At 42.8% G+C, this 21,235-nt stretch overlaps 1 protein-coding gene across 5 annotated transcripts in view; it reads right to left on the bottom strand.

Moving 5' to 3' along the window:
- Positions 1-4,741: 4,741 nt before the first annotated feature.
- Positions 4,742-21,235, bottom strand: part of LOC122718550 (chaoptin-like) — a 534,511-nt gene continuing 518,017 nt past the window's right edge. For 3 of the 5 annotated variants that reach the window (XM_043943661.1, XM_043943663.1, XM_043943662.1), the window contains 4 exons: positions 12,331-12,654; positions 8,463-11,555; positions 7,356-7,699; positions 4,742-6,769 (listed from right to left, as the gene is read on the bottom strand). In XM_043943661.1, coding sequence (XP_043799596.1) covers positions 6,227-6,769; positions 7,356-7,699; positions 8,463-11,555; positions 12,331-12,654 — 4,304 coding nt within the window. In that variant the 3' untranslated portion in view covers positions 4,742-6,226. Of the gene's footprint in view, positions 6,770-7,355; positions 7,700-8,462; positions 11,556-12,330; positions 12,655-15,392; positions 15,478-21,235 lie in introns of all 5 variants that reach the window. The other 2 variants (XM_043943665.1, XM_043943664.1) reach the window with 2 other exon arrangements.

Raw genomic sequence — 21,235 nt, 5'->3', positions numbered from 1 at the left:
GTCGAGTCCCGATAATTCCAAGAGCGGAAAATAGATCGTCGCTTAACGCGGAGCGGGCGTATAAGTAATTCTGAAGTTCCATTAACGTTAAATCCAGAAGATCTATTGTCGTTGGTATTTTACCATTCGCGCGTTTCCCCCGCATAATGAATACTCGCAGAAACGAGACAATAGGGTGTAATTTAGTAAACGGCCGAGGTTCGCGTGACGAGCATGGCCCGGGAGGCCGTTACAACCAGCTATATAACGACGAAATTGAGACGTATTCCGAATGGATTGCTTGGCTCGAACGAGCGAACCAGCCTTTCCCACGAGCATCTTCCTTCCTTTCCGCTATGTGTGTGTATATATATATATATATTTTCTCCCAAGTTCCGGGCTATTTCGCCGGCTACATCCCCTTCCTTCGGGGTCAAGAAAATGGGATCGCTCGAAATCGGATCACGGCATGCGTCGCCGCCATCGTGGCGAAAAAACGTCGATGCGGATGGCATCCATCCTGCGCTCGTCTTTCGGCGGCCGAATATTTTTTCACGAGCGCGACGATTTCTCGATCCCCTTCCCATCCAAGAGATCCGATTCCATTGCATCGTATCATCGTTGAACGAAATTTCTTCCTTGCGTCGGGAACGAATTCTTCTCGATCGATCGATCGATCGATCGATCGATCGATCGATCGAGAGAGAGAGAGAGAGAGAGAGAGAGAGAGAGAGAGAGGTCGATGTGTGTTTGTTCTTAACGAACGAACGAACGAAAAAAGTGGAAAAAAAGAAGGGGGAAGGAGAAAGGGAAACGGGGAAGGGGATCCGAGAAACAATGGGAGGGACGAAAAGTCGAGGGGCAAAAACGCGGAACAGTGGAGGCAACGGATAAGGGGAAAAAAAAAAGGGAGAAAAAAATGATATTGTTGGGTTGGCGAGATACACTTGGCTTTCTCTCCCTCTCTAATACAATTGCACACTTCTGCACCAAGTTCTTCGGGTGCTCTACGGAGAATGGGTTGGATCGGTAGAGCTGGCCTTTTCTCCTCGCGAATGCGAGTTGCCTATCTTGCCAGGAGGAGGTGCAGTTACACCGCACTCCCTAACGGCATGGCTGCACTCCTTATTAATAGGTGCGCTTGGAGAAGAGCTCACGCCACCATCGACCGGACCAACCCAGAGCGAAAGGTGGCAACACAATGGATTTTCTCTGTATGGGGAAGAGGGAGATTCCCTCCCTCCTCCGTTATTTATAACGCGTCGTTTGGACGAAGGAATGGCCGGGGCTCGCGAGTAAATCGTTCTGTCGTTTATTAACGGTATCCATGAATTGGGTACCGCGCCCCCGGCGTTTGATGAATTTGCGTGAACACGCGTCGCTGTTTCACCCGTATTCGTGAAATTATTATTCCCTCGCTCCGTTTCAGAATTACGTTTATCTCGTGATTTCTCACTCCCTCCACGGTCGTTGGGATGGGAATACGCCCAATACGTGTTGGTCAGAAAGTACGATCAAGATGGAAACGAGGGGGATGGTTGATTTATCGTTTCTTTCCTTTCTTTTTTTTTTTTTTTTTTTTTTTTTTTTCCGTCTATTTAAATCTCGCGTTCGGATATATTTGCATGGGATATAATAAAATCCTTCTCGATACTTGATCTTGAAGGCGTGCATGGAGAGAGAGAGAGAGAGAGAGAGAGAGAGGATTAAGGGGAAACGAGCCCGAGGGATATTGCCTTCAGATATTCATTAATCCTTTTCGTCGAGCAATCTCTTTCGTTCGGGGTGCCGTAATACGGTTTACCCTGACAGTGGTCCAATTTATTTTAACAGACGTACAAACCACCCCGTAGCCCGTACTTACTGTCCAGGCCGTCCCCCGCAGCGGGAAGCTTCTTATTAATAGCCGTGCTTAGGAACCGAAGGTCCCTGGTAGCACCTTGTACTTTGCTGGGGTTAACAATAGGTACCGGATGGAATGGTATAATGAGAGGCCATCCGCGCCAATGGCGATGTTAGTGAAGGACTTGCGTAACACGGAGAGGGAGAGGGAGGGAGAGGAAGAGAGGGAGGGAGATAGAGATAAATTCGATGTTCCGACAGAATTTCGCTGGAATGTGTCCATGATGAAATAATGGGTCGAGGAAAGAAACGGTGTCTTTATTGTTCCGCCATTTATCAATTTGCTCGAACGTATTATACGAGTGTCGGGCATAACGAGGTATATTTAATCCCATTGCTCGCCAATTTCGATAATTTATCCAATCAGCACCTTTTCATTACGCAAATACCATTGTTCCAAAAATCAAAAATCAAAGCTCGTTAACTCGAAGCGCTTACTACTGCGCTCTAATTAATCTAATTGATATCATTTCTCTTTGAAATATTCGTCTAATTTATACAACTGTTAATTTCAATTTTTTGAGAGATATCAAATGTAATTTTTGATTGGTTTAGTATTTTAGTGGTTTAGTATTCTTTCGTTCGTCACATTTTCAGCAGGAAATTCGTAACTCGTGCTTCGAATCTTTGTATTTTGAGAATCATTTGACACGTTACGATGAAATTCGGTGTTTTTTTAAAAGCATCCTCCGTTTCATTATCATATTCTTGTTAAACATCGAATATGTTTCTCCTTCGAATGTATTATACTTCTTTTCGAAATATATTATTCCACAAAAAATTCGAAATATTTAACGTTTTATTCATAGGACGATATTTTTGGAGTATTCCAAGATATAGCTAAAATAAACACAAAAATCGTAGATAAAAATATCGATCGAGGCTTCTTCATCAAGTTACGATTTAATTTCATGATCAAATTTTGCGTTTGAGAGCTCAACCTTTCAAAGATATATCCCATGAATATATTAACATCCTGTATATCCCGAGAGATACTCACGAGAGGTGTCTCACCAGAATCGAAAGTGTGAATTTACAAAATATTTACTGTTTACTTCTCCTTTTTTTCCTCCCCTTCCCTTCCTAATCCATTTTATTTATCAATAGAAGAATAACGAGCAATACGTTTTATGTACGTGATTTTCTTTTTTTAATTATTTACACTCCGAATGATGTTTTATATATATATATATATATACATGTCCTTGTTGCGACACCAAAGGGATAGCATAGATGACTGGCATGCGTCGGTTAAGCGAACTCTCGAAGTTAATTACTCTTGGTAATTACAACTCGGGGCCCGAGGCACTGTTAATGTACAGGTTTTGTCGGGATTTTCTTTCACGCGGCTTTGAATTACCCCGCTTCCACGCTAATCCTATACATCGCACGGAGCGTATACGCCGGCGTCGGTTCTTCGCCGTCCGATTCCGAGGAGTAAATTTAATTCGAAAGTGTTTTCTCGACCCCCTTCGAAAAATTCGTTTGAAAAGTTATTACGACTCGAATTATCCGAATCCGTTCTGCTCCACGTTCTCAAGTTTCGTTCGGATCGAGAATAAAATTCGAGGGCGATCGTTTTCGGAGCTGAATTAGTCGAGTATTATTATTAACGAGAAAGAAAAAAAAAATGAAATATTTGTGAAAGAATAAATGTGACGGCGCGTTTATAATTAATAATCCCTTTATTTTCGATTTCAATGGTTAAATCTGTTTTTTTATTCATTATAAATCGTTAACGATTTTTATTAACGATAGAAATTACATTTTTCCATGTTTGTTTGTTGTTCAAACGCGCCAATTTATTTGGAAAAAAATTACCACGTGGAAAATTACTGTTTTGAAATATATATATATATATATATATATTACGCGTAATTAAAAATTGTTAAATAATGATTCATTTTGAAAATCCATGTCTGCAAATCCATTTTTTATTACGCGTTAAAATTTCCACCGCAAAATCTTTTATAAGCTGTGAAAAAAATTCTCTTCTGTCAATCATTAATAATTGAAAACGAGAAAGAACTCGAAAGAATTAACTAAATGGATGAGATAAAGATAAAGATGGTACTACTACATACAGGAAAAAAATATATTCCTTTTTTTTTTCGTTCGAATATTTTTGATCACAGATCGAAAGGATACATCGTTACAGGTTTCGTTTCGTTTTAAGCATAATCGAAGCTAGCGATTCGACGTATCCCCGAAGCGAGTTGTTTTGGTTTCGACGTGCCGGATCGGAACTGATCGACGCTCTGGGATATACTACGGTTGACCTGGAGTTAATTAGGGATCCTAAGCGAGCCACAAGCTCGCCCTGAGCCGCTCCGATCTAGCCCCATTATAATTAATTAATTATCCGTATGAGACGTGACTTAATGGGTCGTCCATCGATACGCGGTGCGACGGAAATATCATTCGCGCTTTATCTTTCACCTCCGAAAAGATTATTCACGGAAAGAGTCTTCTTCCTTCGATTCTCGTGGAAATGTTTGAAAGAAAGGAAGGAATAATTTCGAATAATCCTCACAGATTCATACTTACCCAATAGAATATAGAATATAGAATCCATCCGAATCGGCGCATCGTTCCATAAATCTATTAGCATGTAATGGAATTTCACGTACGGGGTAGCTAGATTATCGTCCGATTGAATCTTGATTGTGCCATGTCTGCAAGCCGATTGAACCAGCTGGTGTAAATTTAACCCTCGTGTAGCGTGTCTTCGAGCTTGTCAAGGCAAGTTCAATAATCGAAACGTGGGGGTGGTGGATAAGGGAGTCCGATATCGCTCTCTGATATGATGCGAAGGATACGTGGAGGCGAGGAACGGGATGGGAAATGATCGATCGATCGATGGAGCTTTGGTGTATTTTTATTAACCGAAAGCCTATGCCTATAATAAAGAATGCTATGTGTATACATATCCTCTATCTATATACAGTAAATTCATCATCCACAACGTCACCGTATAACACATTTGGCAACTCGAGATCGCGCTTTTCTCCGTTCTCTCGTTTCTTGGCAGGAGTGTCGCGGCACTTGGTCGCGTTTATTCGTGAAAATACCGTATGCCGGACGATCGACGACACGCGGAGGATTATATGAGAGGTATAAAGAGGAAAGAGGGAGAAAAAGAGAGAGAGAGAGAGAGAGAGGAAAAAGTGATCGAACCACACCGTGCGAGGCAAGGATCCTTTCACGACGGTGGTCACACTTGTAGAATAAAAAGAAAAAAAAAAAAAAAAGAAAGAAAGAAAAAAGAAGAAACGAACGAACTCGTCGTCCTCTGTGAGATCGCCTTTTTTCAATTAACCTTTTTTCAATTAACCTTTTTTTCTTCCCAACGTTGATCGTCGGGGGACTATCGATTAGATTAAGTGTAATATTGCTTGCGCAGCGCTGTAGAGGGACTCTTTTCTCGCGACACGCACGATACGGTATCGTCTTACGTTGCATCAAGTTCTTTCAAGTTATCGTTAATTATTTACAAAAAAATCCTCACGTATCGTACACACAATATATAATTATTCGAGCATCGAAATGATGGGATTAATTTTTTTTTCTTTTCTTTTCTTTTCTTTTCTTTTTTTTCTTTTTTTTTCGTAAGATGATTTTCTTCAAGGATCGTTGGGGAGGGGGAGAAACGACGTTTAAAAAATCAGTCTTCGTAGGAGAGATTCGAATGTTTTAAAAAGGGGGTCGTTTACATCGTTGTTCGGTTTGCGTAAATGGTCGATAAGAGTCGGTATTTTTTTCTTTTTTTCTTTTTCTTTTTCTTTCTTTCCTCCCCTTACGCTTATTTAGAAAAACAGGACAACAATCATTTTCGCGTCTCGCCACTCGAACAAATTCCTTTGCTCGAACTCTCTTCGAACATTTGGCACGTGTTCACTATTTCGTTTCGTTTCTCATTGTCACACCCGATTCATTCCTGATTAACAGACGCGCGTCACGATATGAACGACTATATAACCGATTGGATTTCGTTAAAAAAACCTACTCTCGCATCAGTTTTTGGCACTTCTCTTAATTGCTTCTCCCTTGCTCGCTCGCGTCCACGGCGGATGGACGCCTTCGCCCCCCCGAACAGAACCAAAAATTCCATCTGGAAAACTGAGCAATCTAAATTCCCCGCGAAATTGTAGCCGCGCACCGGGACGAGAAACTGGCGACATCCATCGTATCGAAACTGTTCATCCTTCCGCGCCAGCCAGTAGTCCACTATACTCCCTTATAGTCTTCCTTATAGTCGCTAGCCAAAGATACCCGCGCACCTGGGCGAGTTGTTCATCTCGATGCAACGGCGGTCGGCCTCTTTTCGAGACTCGATCGGCTTGTGCTACGAGTTCAACGGGGTGGTCCCGATATTACTGATGAAACTGGGACACGCGTTGTCAGCCCTGTCTCCGCTTTGCAACGAGAAATGCCTGTAGGACATGTACGCTTGGGGATTGGAGGAAAGCGGTTGATCCCTCTTCTCGGTCGACCTTTGCTTCTTCATCTTCATGTAGCCCAACACCGAGATGAGCACGACGAACACCACGAAACCCATGCAACTGCCCACTATCAGGCCAAGCCTCCTCGTAAGGATGTTGGCCAGGCCACCTCTGTCGCTCATCGTCCCGTCGCCTACGATCGAGTCGGGCGCGTCCAACGTTCTCACCTCCGTGCATTGACTGGTGAGCGAATTGACCATGGCGGGGCGGGCCGAGCCCTCGATCACGTCGTCGTGAGAGGCGTTCCATTGCCAAGAGCCAATGTCCTCCGGGATCGACGTGCCCCAACTGCCCAGCCCGAGCACGCAGATCAGGTACCTGGTGTCCGAGGCCAACTTCGTCAATCTTACCGAACGTGCCTTTGGATCGAGCAGCTTCCCTCGCACCTGAAAATTTCATCCGCTCGAATTATTTAAAAGATTCTTGAAGTGGAGTGGAGTGGAGGAAGGAGGAAGAGGAGGTGTATTGAGTTTCGCGCGAACATTTTTTTGCAGTGACATCGATTCGAAGATAAACGTAAAACTCAAGTATCTCCGTTTATTTGTTTTTAGCTACGGGCAATTTAACTTTTGTGTTTGACGAAGCGTGGCTGACTTATCGGCAAACTTGATAAGTTAACCGATATTTTTGTACCAACTTTTCGCGTTTGTTTTCCTTCCAAAGATCTGTCTCAAACAATATCTCAAAGAATCTCTCTATACAATAACTTTCTCTATAATAATTCTTCAAGGAAACGGACGAGTGTACGTACGAATGTACGTCTCGTGTTAGATCAATGAAAATTGAAATATAGGAGCGCAACAGGAGGAGATAACATAGCTTGTGAATATATATATATATATTATAAGGAGGGAGTAGGAATTCAAATATCCATGCATCTATCGAGAGTTTCACGTTAGAGAGCAGCTTGGAGGCTCTTTATTTAACTGACAAATTCATTTATGGAATTCGATTCGTGGAGAAGAAACGTACCTCGTCCACGTTGTCCAGCGCGTGATAGGCCACTTGGTAGCCGTGGAGACCCGAATGGTTCCTGCTTTGCCAGGAAACGAGGACCGAGAACGGTTGGATGTCTTGGATCGCGAGTTTGAGGATCAACGGGGCGGAACAGAACTCGTGAGGATCGAGATCGAGGAAGACCAGGCCCTGCAATTCCGGCGGTTGCTGACACTTTAAAAGACCGTCCTCCACGTCACCGACCCCGACGCCGTTCCTCCCGCGCCCGCGACCGCCACCTACCCCGCTCACCAGCTTTTGGTGATCCCTCAGCCATTCCCACAGCTCTTGCGACTCGCAGCCACAGATCAACGGATTTTCTGCGAATAAACGAGAAACGAGAATCATGTGGATTAAAAGAATAATCGAGAATCAGAAATTTATTTATATACGATTATAAGATTTTTTTATATTTCTCCTTATTCCCGAGCAAACGTTGAGAGGAGTATTAATTGTGCGTGAATATGGAATTTATATGGGTGGAGGCACGTGTCGCAGAATCCTCGAGAAGAGAAACCGAGAATAATCGGAGGAATAATAGAGAGGAATCGAGAATAAGTGGTGGAGAGAATGGATCGATCGATCCGAGGCGAGATCGATCCCTGTGCACGTTGGCACACGGTGTTGGCGCCATTAAATTTGGAAATCTTTCGGGCAGAGAGGAATCAGGGGCGATGGACATTATACAGGGTAAAGGACTAGTTTGCAGACTTGAGAAGAGAGAGGATGAGAGGGAATGGTTGAGCGTGTTTGATTGTTCAGATGTTGAGTATCGATTCGAGACGATTGTACGTGACCAGCGATATGATTGGATTTCCAACACCGGTAAACTCTATTTGGATCGATAGCTTGGACACGTGTAGAATTATATACCCTCTCTCTCTCTCTCTCTGACGTTTGGTCGGGGGCTGATAAATTATAATAATAAATTATAATAATAAATTATAATAAAATATAATAGAACGGAGCGTCGATATTTTTTACGCGCCATCTCTTTCTTTTCTTTTCTTTTTAACGATCTCGTCGTTTCAATGAATAAAAGAAGATACGAAAGAAGATAATTTTTGAGCGAAAACAAGTTACCTTCGGCGCGTAAACTCCGAATCTGGGTCTCGAGGGGTCTGAACGCGTTCAAGGGTAGGTTCTCCAAGTAATTTCTACTCAGATCCAACAATCTCAGCTTCTTGAGCGGTCTGAACGCCTCGCTGGAGATGGCGTTGATCCAATTACCATAAAGATGAAGCTCGACCAGGCTGACCAAGTTCTTGAACGTCACCTTGCCCACAATCCCGATCTGATTGTACGAGAGGTCCAATATCTGCAAGGACTTCAAGTCCTCCGGAAACTCGTCCAGCTCTTTCAGCAGATTGTGCGTCAGATTCAGGATCCGCAAATGCTCCATCCCTTGTAGCCTCTCTTTGGGCAAGATGTCCAAGCTGTTCATTCCCAGATGCAGGGTTAAGAGGTTGGGCAAGCTTCTGAACGCACCCGGGGACACCCTCGATACGCTGTTCTGGCTCAGATACAAATGCAATAGGGCGGGGAACGCCTCGAAATCCTGAGACGTTACTATACTCAGATTCGTGCCCGATATGTGCACTTCTTGGAGGACGGGGTATTTCGCCTCCGAGGGGAGGACGTGAATCCTGTTCAACGGATTTCTAGTCAAATTTAACCAAGTCAGCCCGGGAAGATTCTGGCCGGACAACGCAACGGACGGGATTTGCCTGAATTTGTTCTCGGACAGGTCCACTTTGCGAAGCATGGAAGAATGGGCGAAGAAGTTGGCCGGGAGCGCGTTCAGATGGTTGTGGCTGAGATCGACGGAGACGAGGCACGAGAGGTTGGCCGTTGCGAAGCCGGACATGGTCTCGATCCGATTGTGGCTGAGGTCCAATTCTCTCAGGTGTTTAAGACTGGCGAAACTGGCCACGTCCACGTTCACGATTTGATTATTGGACAACGTGAGGATCTCGAGGTTAAGGGCATTGGCAAGGGCCGAATACGGTATATCCTGGAACCGATTGTAATCGAGACGGATCTCTCTGAGGGAAGCCAGCTTGTCGAAGATGCCCGGCGGCAAATTGCGTAGATCGTTTTCGTTCAGATGCAACCGTGCCAAGTTCCGATTCAACACGAATACAACCTCGGGTAATTGTGAGATATGCGCTTTGTCCAGATACAGTTCCTGGAGAGACGGTAACCCGTTCAAGCTGCGCTCCGATATTTGACTGAAGTTGTTCCCGGATGCGGCCAACGTTCGAAGACCCGACACGCGAAGATTCAACAACGCGGAAACCGTCAAGTGATTGCCGTCCAGATTCAGATCGGATAAATTGTCGAGCCCTTTGAAAGCTCCGTCCTCTATGCTCACGATGGAACAATTCTTTAAATTCAGTGTCTTGATCGGCAAACCCTCTTGAAATATGGCGTCGTGAAGGACGGTGAGATGATTGTTGGCGAGATCCAGTACCTTCAACTTCTTCAAAGCGGTCAAGGCGTACGGATCCAACCGTTTTAGACCGTTGTCCTGCAAATACAATTCTTCCAATTCGTGCAACTCGGAGAACGTCCTCGCCGTGACGTGGCTGAGCTTGTTCATACTAAGCTCGAGAAATTTGAGCGCCTGCATAGGCTGAAAGGCGCCGTCCTCTATTCTGGATATCGAGTTGTTGGTCAAGTAGAGTCTCTCGACGAGCAGCAAATCCCTGAACAACGGCGCCTGGAGATGCGTCAGTTTGTTATGGCCGAGCCACATGATTCTGACCGATGCCTGGCCACGGAGAGAGTCGTTGTGCAACACGGCCAGACCGTTGCTGTCCAATTGAATGGAGACCAACGAGCTACCACCGGAGGAGGATTCCGAGGCGGACAGTTGGAACACGTCCCCCAGAACGGTGAGCTGATTTCCTTGGAGATTGACGTGTTGAAGACTGTTCAACGTACTCAACGCCCCTGTCTCCATATCCGTGATGGCGTTGTTCTGCAAGTGGAGCTCGAGCAACGAGGGCAGGGGCGAGAAGACGCCCCATTTCACCTCGGTTATGTTATTGTCCTGCAACCGCAGCTCCCTGAGTTGGTGCAATTTTAAGAACGTGCCCGGTTGAAGCTCGTGGATCTTGTTCCCGTCCAGGGACAAGGAGGAAAGATTCTCGCAGTGCTCGAGGAATTCTCGCGGCACCTTCTCGATGTAATTGTTGCTCAGGTGTAATTGGGCCAATTGGTTGAGGTCGGTCAAACCTCTCCCGTCGATCCTTCTGATGGCGTTCTGTTGAAGATAGACAACGGCCAGGCTCACGCTCCCGATGAACGCGTCCCCCGGGATTTCCAGAATGTTGTTCTCCGCCAAATAAAGCTCTCGAAGCTCGGGCAACCTGGCGAACACACCGCCTATGTAATGAATGTGATTGTTGCTCAACTCGATGTTTCTCAATCTCTCGTTCCCTTTGAACGTGGCCACGTCCAGGAACACGATCTTGTTGTAACTGAGATCGATCGACTCGAGCTCCTTCAACGAGACGAACGCGTCCTTGTGGATCGTCTCTATAGAATTGTAATAGAACGAGAGAGTGTGGAGGATAGGGCACGATCGTAAACAGTCCTCGGACAATTTCTCAAAATTGTTGCTGCTCAAGTCGAGGATCAATAGGGAGCCGAGAAGGCTGTAGCTATCGTCAGGCAGCTCCGATATCTCGTTCCACGCGAGCCTCAGCGAGGCGAGGCTCTCTAATCTTCTCAACGGCGCCATGGGGAACAGCTTCAGCTTGTTCTCGGTTAAGTCGAGATCGCTCAGGCTGTCCTCCAATCCCGCGAACGCGTACTCGGAGATCTTTGATATCTGATTACCCTTGAGAGTAAGTTTCATCAGTTTCAACCCGTAAAAGCAATAGGAAGACAAATCTTGTATCAAATTGGCCTCGAGGTCGAGGGCGGCCAATTTACGCAGATCGGCCAACGATTTTTGCGGCACGTGGAGCAAACGGCTGGAGAGCAGGGCCAACGATTCCAGGCTGTCCTTGAGATTCGCGAACGCGCCCTCGCTAATTTCTCGAAGGGAGGAGTGGGATATCTGTAGATGCCTGATCTGGGAACCAGCCGGGAAACTGCCCTCCTTCAACTCCTCCACGCTTTTGTCCAACTCGTAAACGCTCAACGACTGCACCATCGTACCTGCTCCTGAAAATAATCGTCGTAACGCGCCCATTAATTTCATTCTTAGAATCGGGATAACAATTTCTGGCAGTATTCTTTGCCGGATTCTTATCTTTCTCTCTCTCCCTCCCTCTCTCTTTCCCCTCGATGATCGTAAAATTTTACATTTATTATGGAATTTGCAAGATGATGGACAAAGGAAACCGAGCTAAATTTTATCACTACTTATCCAAATTATTATTATCTAAACTTTCTGGACGAGTTTCCGTTGTCCAAACAATTATCGAACATTTATATGTATATGTATACGACTTTGCAACGTAACACGAGGAAAACGAGACGATGATTAATTCGAGTTAAAAAATATCCGGGCTGGGAAAATTATTAGCGTTGAAACCGTCGTCGCAACGTAACAAACTTCTGTTACACGGGAAACGAAATCCAGTTATACGCGAATCAGTTTGTCCCCCAATCCATGCAAATCGAGTTTTCATTCGTACGAAACGAACGTTACGCTTACAAGAACAAAGAAACGCGCGTCGTTTTTTATCGAATTACCAGAGGGATACGGTGGCCTCGTCGAGAAAACTCGAAACGCGGTGTCGTAGCGGCCCGTTAAACGTTAATTGATCCGACGAACAAAAAAGGGTGAGGTGAGCGTTGTTATCCGGATTATGATAACGAACTCTCTCGTGTTCCAACGCGTCTCCGTCGTTTCGTCGACGTATGGAAATTGAACCGGTATCGAGAAAGTTTTTCGGGAGAATGGAATTGGTTCTCGAGAGGGCGGTTCGCTCACCGGACACGCTCAGAACGCTTAGCAGGGTGCTCCTCAGGGTGTCCTCGGTGGCGCCAGCGCATTCCAGGAAAAGGCCGTCGTCGAAGTTGTAACAGGGGCAGCCGGGGATGGTTTCAGGGGGAGGGCACTCGGCTATCTGGCCCGCGGCCCCCCCCGTCCCGGCGAAATTGTGGATCAGCAGAAGGTGGAGGATCAGCTCGAGGGCGCGTCGTGTCGCCCGGTTGAAAAATTTTCTCCCCCGTTCCCTCGAACACCTTCTCCTCCTCCTCGTCATCGCCGACCTCCTCCGTTCGTCAACGCGATCCTCCTCGTGCTTCGATCCTTCTGAAACGAAAAGAATTTATGGGGAATAATCGCAGATTTTTATTTATCTATCGTGTCTATTTTCCATTTCCCTTATGAAGTGTTTGAAGTGGTAGTTGAATGGAGAGATATATAAAGAAGGAAGATATAGGAAAGAAGAGGGTTGATATATCTCGAAGAGAAGGAAAAAAGGAAGAAAGGAAGAAAGGGGAAGGGAAATTCTTCTTCTTTGGAGAAAAGGGAAGAGAGACGTTTGAAACGAGCTATGTATGGTGAATTATCGCGATCGATCCCTCGTTCCGGACGATAATGAACCGAGCCGATAATAAGAGTGTACCGCGCCTATATATATATATATATATATATACCTCTTTCACGATATTTTCTTCCCTTCCTCTTATCATCCGCCTTCGACGTCGTCATCGGGTTGGAAAATATTAAGAAGGGAGTCGGGAGAAAGGAACTGCCATTACGATGCCCTCGTGTTCTCCCTCCACCCCCCCCTCTTTTAATTATAACGAGGCTGGATGCCCGCGCAACGAGGCTGCGATTTAATAATCTTCTTGTTAGCTTAATGATAACGTCACTCCTTATCTGCTCGTTGACGTTTTCAGAAATTGCACACCCTCGCAGAGAGAGAGAGAGAGACGCCTCTCCCCGTCCGCGAACCGTGCCACTTCTTGTTATTCGTTAAAAAAAAAAAAAAAGAAAAAAAGAACGACGACAACAATCCATTTTTTTAATCGCATCGCGCAGTTTCGACAGTTCAAAAACGCTTTTCGAAGGATCGATGTCTCTAATACTTTGAACGAAGGAAAGGTAGGCGAGGCAAAGATAGGGATGATACGGAGGAATGAATCAAAAACCGGGTAATTATAGGGAGGCGAGTTTCTCTTTCTTTGGCGTCGCGACGCTCTAACTAATTAAACGCTAATTAGTTAATGCAGAGCGGATAGAGTGGGCGGAAGAGGGGACGGAGGAGAGGGGGAGGGAAAGAGAGCCGACGTGCGGTGTCTTAACACGGGTTTCCGGTGGGCGAACGAACGGCTCGATCCGATGTTAATAATTTTGCAAGGAAACATCCTATCAAGTGGATCGTTTAAATGGTCACCCGCGGCGGCATTGTCGATGATTCCTAATGAGCACCCGTCTGTGTGACGTCCGGCCTTTCGGATGTATACCGGAAACGCACGATTCGCTCGCGCGTTTCCTAGTTCGTTTCCCTCCTTTCTTCGTTCCATGGATTATGAGATTCTTCTTCTTCTTCTTCTGCTTCTTTTTTTAATACATTCATATGCGCAGATTAAAATAGATGGAAAAAGTGGAAAAGAAAATTTCGTTTAATTTTTAATAGGATCCTTTATGTTCAATTATACGAGTAATTGAAATATTAATTGTTGGACGATTTCAACTAGTGTCTCTTTCTTCGTTCGTGGCATTGATATACCATTTAATAATTTCGATTCAAGAAACAATATACACACACATCACGAACGGTGTAAGAATATTTTTTCCTCGTTATTTTCAGCAACTTGCTACTTCGGATACGAGACTTCACGCAACGTTTAGAATAGAATTGAAAATAAAGAAGAAAAAGAGAGATATCTCGTATCATCTTTTGCTTAAAATATTTCTACCGTTCTACCGTTTCATACATCGCATAAACGGACGACAACAATCCATTCTCTTTATACGAACTAATTAATTAATGTTTTCCTAATCACTTCTCCGAATCTCCCCCTCTCTCCCACGAGATTATCCCACGCGATTCTTCGTATTTCTCGATCATCGTTCATCGTCCATCATTTCACCCCATCGATCAGGTGGCGAGCAACAAAGTTTTCCCTTTACTTGGATCTCTCTCTCTCTCCTTGGACTAAATAATTTCTCGTTTTCTCAGTCCTTCCTGTTACACATCGCCTCTCCTTTTTAACGCGTCACACGAGAGAGTACATTTGGAATACAAGTATTTGTAACAACAACAATCGTATTATGTATGCCAGTCGTGTAGGATTCCGTCGCATCTGCTGCACCTGGTGGATCGTGGCCGCACGACAGATGCACTGTGAACCTGGAAGATATCGGGAAGTTTTTTGCAAAATATGCAAAAGGGAATAGGAGGATTCTAAGATAATCTGAATCGATGACACGATAATTGAATTTTTGAAAATCGTGTCTCGGGGGAGCTATGATTAGCTACGATTAACTTCGAGGAATCGTTTTTGGTTGATGAAATTTTCTTCATACGTTGGTCGTTAAACCGTGTTCTTGTATCTGTTCTTTCAGTTTGTACTTTGAATAAATTTTATCGAGGCTGCGATTCGTCTTTGATTAAAATTCGTTTCGCTCGAGGTTTCGAACGTTTTATAAAATTTTCTCTTGGTTAATTCTTCTTATTAGAAAAAAAAAAAGAAAAGAAAAGAAAAGAAAACTTTGCCACTCGTTGAATTGGTGTTTGGTTTATGAACGGTACACGCGTTAAAACGCTCGATACTTTCGATAATAAAACGGGAATTTACCAAGTTCCAGTTATAACGTTTAGACTCCCTACTTTCCACCAACTTCTAATTGCAGGTTTAGAACAATCTGAGTACATACAAACTTACTAATTGATAAGTTTTCCGTAGGCGGCTGGGCAAGTTTAAAGTTTAAAGTGGCGATAACTTAAAATGTTCATGCGGTGGCTACAAGTTTACGTCTTAAAGTGGCGGCCATTTGGTTTAAGCCATCGGGGCTGTTGCCACTGAGTTTAAACTTACCTTCGTATTAACGAAAACTCTTGAAAAGCGAAAAAGCCTTCTTCTTCTTCTTCTTCTTCTTCTTCTAGCCTTGCCTTATCAGTCTCTTTGAAAGAGAAAAGAGGAAAAAAAAATAAATTAAGATCGAGTTTCCTTTTCCTTTCACGAAGTGAAGAGAGTCGAATCATATATATATATAATTACGCGAAAAGCGGATAAATTTTGGAGCAGAGGGATCTGTTTTCTTTTTTTTTTTTTTTTTTCCAACGATACCAAGTTTTCGACACGGTGCTAATCTAACCTGACCAACCCAGCCTCGTTAAATGGCCTATCCCCGGTGTTCCGCGGGGGTTCGTGCGGTCGAAACACAAAAAGCGCGGGAAACCATTCGCAGTTGCAGCCGCGTAAAAACCGCTTATTTCGCGGTTCGCCAACCGGGTTTACGTCGGGCAATTTCTTTCGCGCGGTTCGAAACCACTGCAGAGAATAAACAATAATCGCAATGGGGAAGAGAGATTATCCATATTTCTTTTGCTTGTACGCGCTTCTATTTAGTTTGTTAAATAGATGTCGAGTGAATGAACGCGATTGTAATCGCACCGATTGCACCGATACTAATTGCAACGATTACGCGATTGCATTTTCGATATATAGATTCTACCTGTGTGTGTGTTGTATACCTTACGCTCGATCTATATATAATTGCTTTGCCCAACACTGTAGAAACGGGTATTGGAAACAGGGTACGTTGGAGTGTACGTTGCGTGTAATAGATTCAATTCTGGATACGTGTGCTGGATTCACGTTAAAAGTAGATGTAGCAGACGGTTCAATCGTGTGCTAATTTTCGGCATACGTTGGCATACGTTGCGTGTACTCGTATTATCAACGAAGCATTACCGATTCATTTCTCGAGATCTTTCCTATTTTTTTCACTTTCGTCTAATTAATTTTCGCACGAAGGATACGATTTTACGTTGTAAAACACTTTGACGGAGAAAAGGAAAAGAAAGAAGAAAATAATTGGCATTAAACTCGTTTCACGCCAACAAAATTATCGAAATTATAAAATTATTATTCGCGTGAATTAAATTAAACGAGGAGAAGAAATTTTCGCGAATTGTTGAATTAAATTGAGATACTTTTTCGCGGTAAAAGGGTCAATTTTCCGCCACGTCGTGAAAGAAATCAAATCGAATAAGAGATCGTCCTCTCTCTCGCACAGCTATTAATATCCAACTTGAACAACTCGTACAGAAATTTTTCAATCCGACCGGTCTTCACACCACCGCGCCACCCCAACGAATTTCCGCTCTTATCAAAGCGGAGCTGCAAGCGGCAGGAAAACGATGATCGATGCAGCGGAACGAGGCGGATCAAAACTCGGTCCTCTACTTGCGAGGGTCTGATGGAAGACAGCCGAGCCACGCTCGGTGATCGTTCATGTCAGCGGATGCCTATTAGCGCGGACACGTTACCTCCATTTCCGGTACCCGGTAATAACATCGCGAATTCCTGTCTGCCTTGGGACATTATTTTGCCCGGGTGGAGGGGCAAACACAACGCCGCGCTTGTAATCCCATAAAAGCCTCGCGACGACGACGACGACGACGACGACGGTGTTGCTGCTGTTGCTGTTGCTCCCTCGACAGTGTAAAGGCCTCGTGTTTTTACACGCGCCCCCTGCGAATGGGGCTCCTCTCTGTGCTTTCTTATACCGGTAACGATTCTCGCGATCGTCGGCCGCATATGTAACGGCGTAACCTCGGCACAAAGGGCGCCGTGCAATTTTTTTTACGACTTGTCCCGTTTTTTCGAGCCGCTGGGCGGGCACCCTCCCTCGAGATTGTAACTTGATAAGAAAGAGGGAGTTGCAACATCGGAGAAGTAAGGATTAGAGGATCGTTGAGAAATTTATTCTCGATGATAATTCTCGATGATTCAGTTTTGTTGTCCTCCATAGATCGCGATTGTAACAAAAAATCGGAATAAAGGACAATTTTTTTGGGGTCGCGTGTAATTTTAGAGGATTGTCGAGAAATTTATTCTAGTTTGTTGGACTTGTCTTTTTGCGTCTTCGTTGGTGAACAGTTTTTGTCTTTGATTCGGATCAAATCGAAGAAATTGTTAATTCTGTCGCAGAAAGTTTCTTAAAAATTATTAGATTTTTTTTATTCATAGATTTTCTGATAGAATCTAGTAAGTGATAGCGACATACTTTCTAATGAAACATCTGCGGCAGATTAAAAAATCTTGATAATGATCCTGAATCGGCACTGATAACGAGATGAGAAACTAATCGGTTAAAGTTTCGAATAAAAGTTTCGAATAAAAAATACAGGTAATTCGATTTAAAATGCTCGAATAACATTTATTCGTAGCTGACTTGTTCTTCCATTGTTCGATGCCACAGTTAACTGCGGTTATTCCATGCTTTGAATAATAAATTACTAATTAAAGTAACTTTATTCTTAACTTCAACCATTAAAATTTTGCCCATTCTGGTCCCAAGACAATATAACCGTTGTAATCAAATAACTCGCTATAATCCAACTTCAACGCTGCTCTCCTGTAAAAAAAAAAAAAAGATAAAACATCGCTTATTAAACCTTCCTCCCCCTTTTTGTTTTCCTTTTTCTTTTTTTTTTTTTTATAAATTACACTCATTAAAAGCTCTAGTTCCGTGCTCACGCCGAAGTCGAGCACGAGACAAAGACATCGGTATTCGGAGAGCGGCAACTGTTTCAAAGCAGTTGTTTCAAAGCGGAGGAGAATCGGCCGTTTCGATGGCTGTGGCCATCTGCCGGGTAAAAATGATTCGTGAGCGGTCCTCTGGAATTCGGATTTTTGCCACGTGGAAGCCGTGATGAAACGGGAGAAACGTTCGGCAGGGTCATGAATCCGTAAAAACGCGGAAGTTGAAAAACGCGTTTGGCCGAGCAGCTCGCGCAAACGGGGCAACTTGATGGCGGCGGCGGCGGCGACCATTCTAAATAAAACCGCTCGTTTTTCATCGTGGCATCTTCGTTGCGTTCGATTCAACACCGCCTCGTCCACGTTCCCGCGTCTTTCTTTTGTCTTCTCTCTCTTTATCCCTTTTTTTTTCTTTTTTCTTTTCAGTTCGTTTCACGTTTTCTTTCCTCTTTTTCTTTTTTTTTTCATCGAGCCTCGTTTTCGTCGAGTCTCATTCGCGACGTTGATTGCGGTGGATATAAAACAAATATGAGATAAAAGTATTGTTTTATGACGCGGTATTGTTCCGACGCGACGAATGAAAGCGGAACGAACCGAATTGTTTCGAAATTTCAAATGTACGATTTCGAAAGGTGGGGAGGGAGAAAGGGGGGAGCTAGTGACGATGCGTCGTCGCGTGATAATTTTCAAAATGTTCCAAAAACACTTTCGAAAATGAACATTTAGATTTTAGGTTTATCGATTATTGATATTAATTGGGGAATTCAATTTTACTCGTCTTTTAATTGAAAGCAGAAAACGAATTCGTCTTTCCTTTTTATTCCTTATTCGGTTTATGGTTTTTGATCAGAAATAGAATTACGAAGGGATGGAGGGATGTGATATGATAAGAAAGGAAGAAAATGAATTTAGATTCGATATTATTCTGTTCACATTTTTATTTTGTGGGATAGCTATTTGGATTATATACGCGATTTATATACGGATATATTCGGATGAAATAAATAAAAGATTTAAGAAACGTAGTTTTTAGATGATTCTAAAAATAATTAGAAAATTAGAAAATAAAAATTTATATGGATATAAGTAATTTCATTTCATTCACCAGACGAAATGAAACGAAAGAATATGAAGATTCTCTTTATAAAGATTATAGGCATACGCATTGCTTACGATTTAATTATCTTAATTGGCATTTTTCTATGAATCAATCGTATCGTGAGTATATTAACACGCGAAACAAAAATAACCCATGACGAATATAAAAAAAAAAAAGATGAAACTTCTTTTTAGAAATTACCTTTACTTTTACTTTTACTATTTTCATCGAATAATAGTATCGTAAAACGACGTCGAATCGAAGAAAAGAATTCACAATGCGACGAAGAGTACGTACTCACTCGCAAAGGTTTCGAAGTCGATCGAGGTGTAGGATGCTCGAGCAAGTTCGGGGAATCGTCATTCGTCAACCAATCGTACGAAGATTAATGTTTAAATTGAGAACGAATCCCTCGCCGAAATATTCCGAGAGTTACACAGCGGACCTATGGTAAACAGAAAATCATCCGGCTGGATTCACCAGCAAGCTCCTCGCCTCCTCTTTCATTCGTGCGTTCGAATCGACGCGTAACAGCTCGTGTATTGGGCATTGGTCGGGATTCCCCATGGAGATTTTCTATGGGGCTCGATTCCAGCAAGGGTCTTTAAAGGGGAACGTTGTTAGGGTTTCGTCGCGGTTGAGTCGATCGAGATGCATCTCGGGTTAAAAATCGGTGGGGGGAGGGAGGGGGAATAATTTTACGTAACTTTATCACTTGTGAAACGTGCGCAGCTTCGTATATTTTGCTCCCTGTTTATATTTTTATTTTTATTGAACGCGAAATTTAAAATTTTTTCGTGTTTATCCTTGGGCATATTTTTTATAAATTCGGGCGCTGATTTTTTGATTATTATTTGGTTTACATTTTAAATTGAAAATTTTTGGTATCGACACGGGGGTAATAATTTGAAATTTCACGAACGTGATTACGAGTAATCGAATTTCCCTTTAATTTTTTTTTTTTTTTTTAAACGGTCGATTAAAATTATTGTATTATGAAATTCTATTGTTTAAAGTCTAAGAAGTTAGAATAAATCCAATACGATTCTATTGTAAAATCTTTCATAATAGAATATTTCCACCGTCGCGATGCTTTTGCAAACGCAACTTTTGCAAAGAATATCTTTATGAATTTTTAATAAAGGCAAAGATATTTCAGGTGATAAAGTTAAGTGAAAGAGCCTGTATATTGGATAACAATGAAAAGAAAATACTTTTTTAATCTGAAAATGATAATAAAAGGATAGGAAGAGAGGGGAAATTATGAAGAAGATTTAAAGGATTTAAACGAATATGATGTAGAAATCTAAAACTCGGTGAAATTATTTTCTCATTTTCTTTTCGGATTTGGAAAATGTTGTTAACTCTGTCATATCGTTTCTTCATCGATTTAAACTCAAGATTTCGATTAAAAGCGAGCGATTGATAATTAAATATACCAATTTACGTATTATTAAACGTTCCATTCGGGAATGAATTATACGATGTGTCTCTTTCGCGAATTCCTGGCACTGGATTAAATTACCGGATCATATTTTTTAAAAAATATATCGTATAAATAAATAAAGTTGCGTAAACAATCGACCAACGAAGAAGCTCGGCCATTTGCTCGATCGTATCGCAACGATAAATGCGTTTGTACGCATATTCTTAAAATTGGTAAAAACTTCAGTTTGCCTAAATTTTAATTATTAACGTTAAAAGAAATTATTGCAAACGACAAAAAAGTATCGTACTCGTAAATAAAACTCTTGCTCTTTCCAAATTTGAATTCAAAGAAAATTACACGAATATTCTTTATTATTCCTGATTCGTCTCGATAAGGTTGTTTTTATCGGTAAAATTAAAAAAAGAGAAAGTATCATCGTCAAATAACGATCGATAACAACAATGATGGTGAAAATAACACTTAACACATTGAACGAAATTAAGGAATAGAGAGTATTTAATTGTTATTGTTTTCGTGTCTCGTATTCGATCGTCGCGACCGAATTTGTATACAATCCAATATCCACATTTGATTTAATCCTTTGTTTGTTTCCGAAATCATCGAAATTATAGGAGAACGAAA

The sequence above is a fragment of the Apis laboriosa genome, unplaced genomic scaffold (genome assembly GCF_014066325.1).
Source record: "Apis laboriosa isolate Shangri-la unplaced genomic scaffold, ASM1406632v1 scaffold64_cov150, whole genome shotgun sequence".
Lineage (NCBI taxonomy): Eukaryota > Metazoa > Arthropoda > Insecta > Hymenoptera > Apidae > Apis > Apis laboriosa.
The sequence above is the reverse complement of the archived record's forward strand: the minus strand, read 5'-3'. Positions and strand labels throughout refer to the sequence as shown.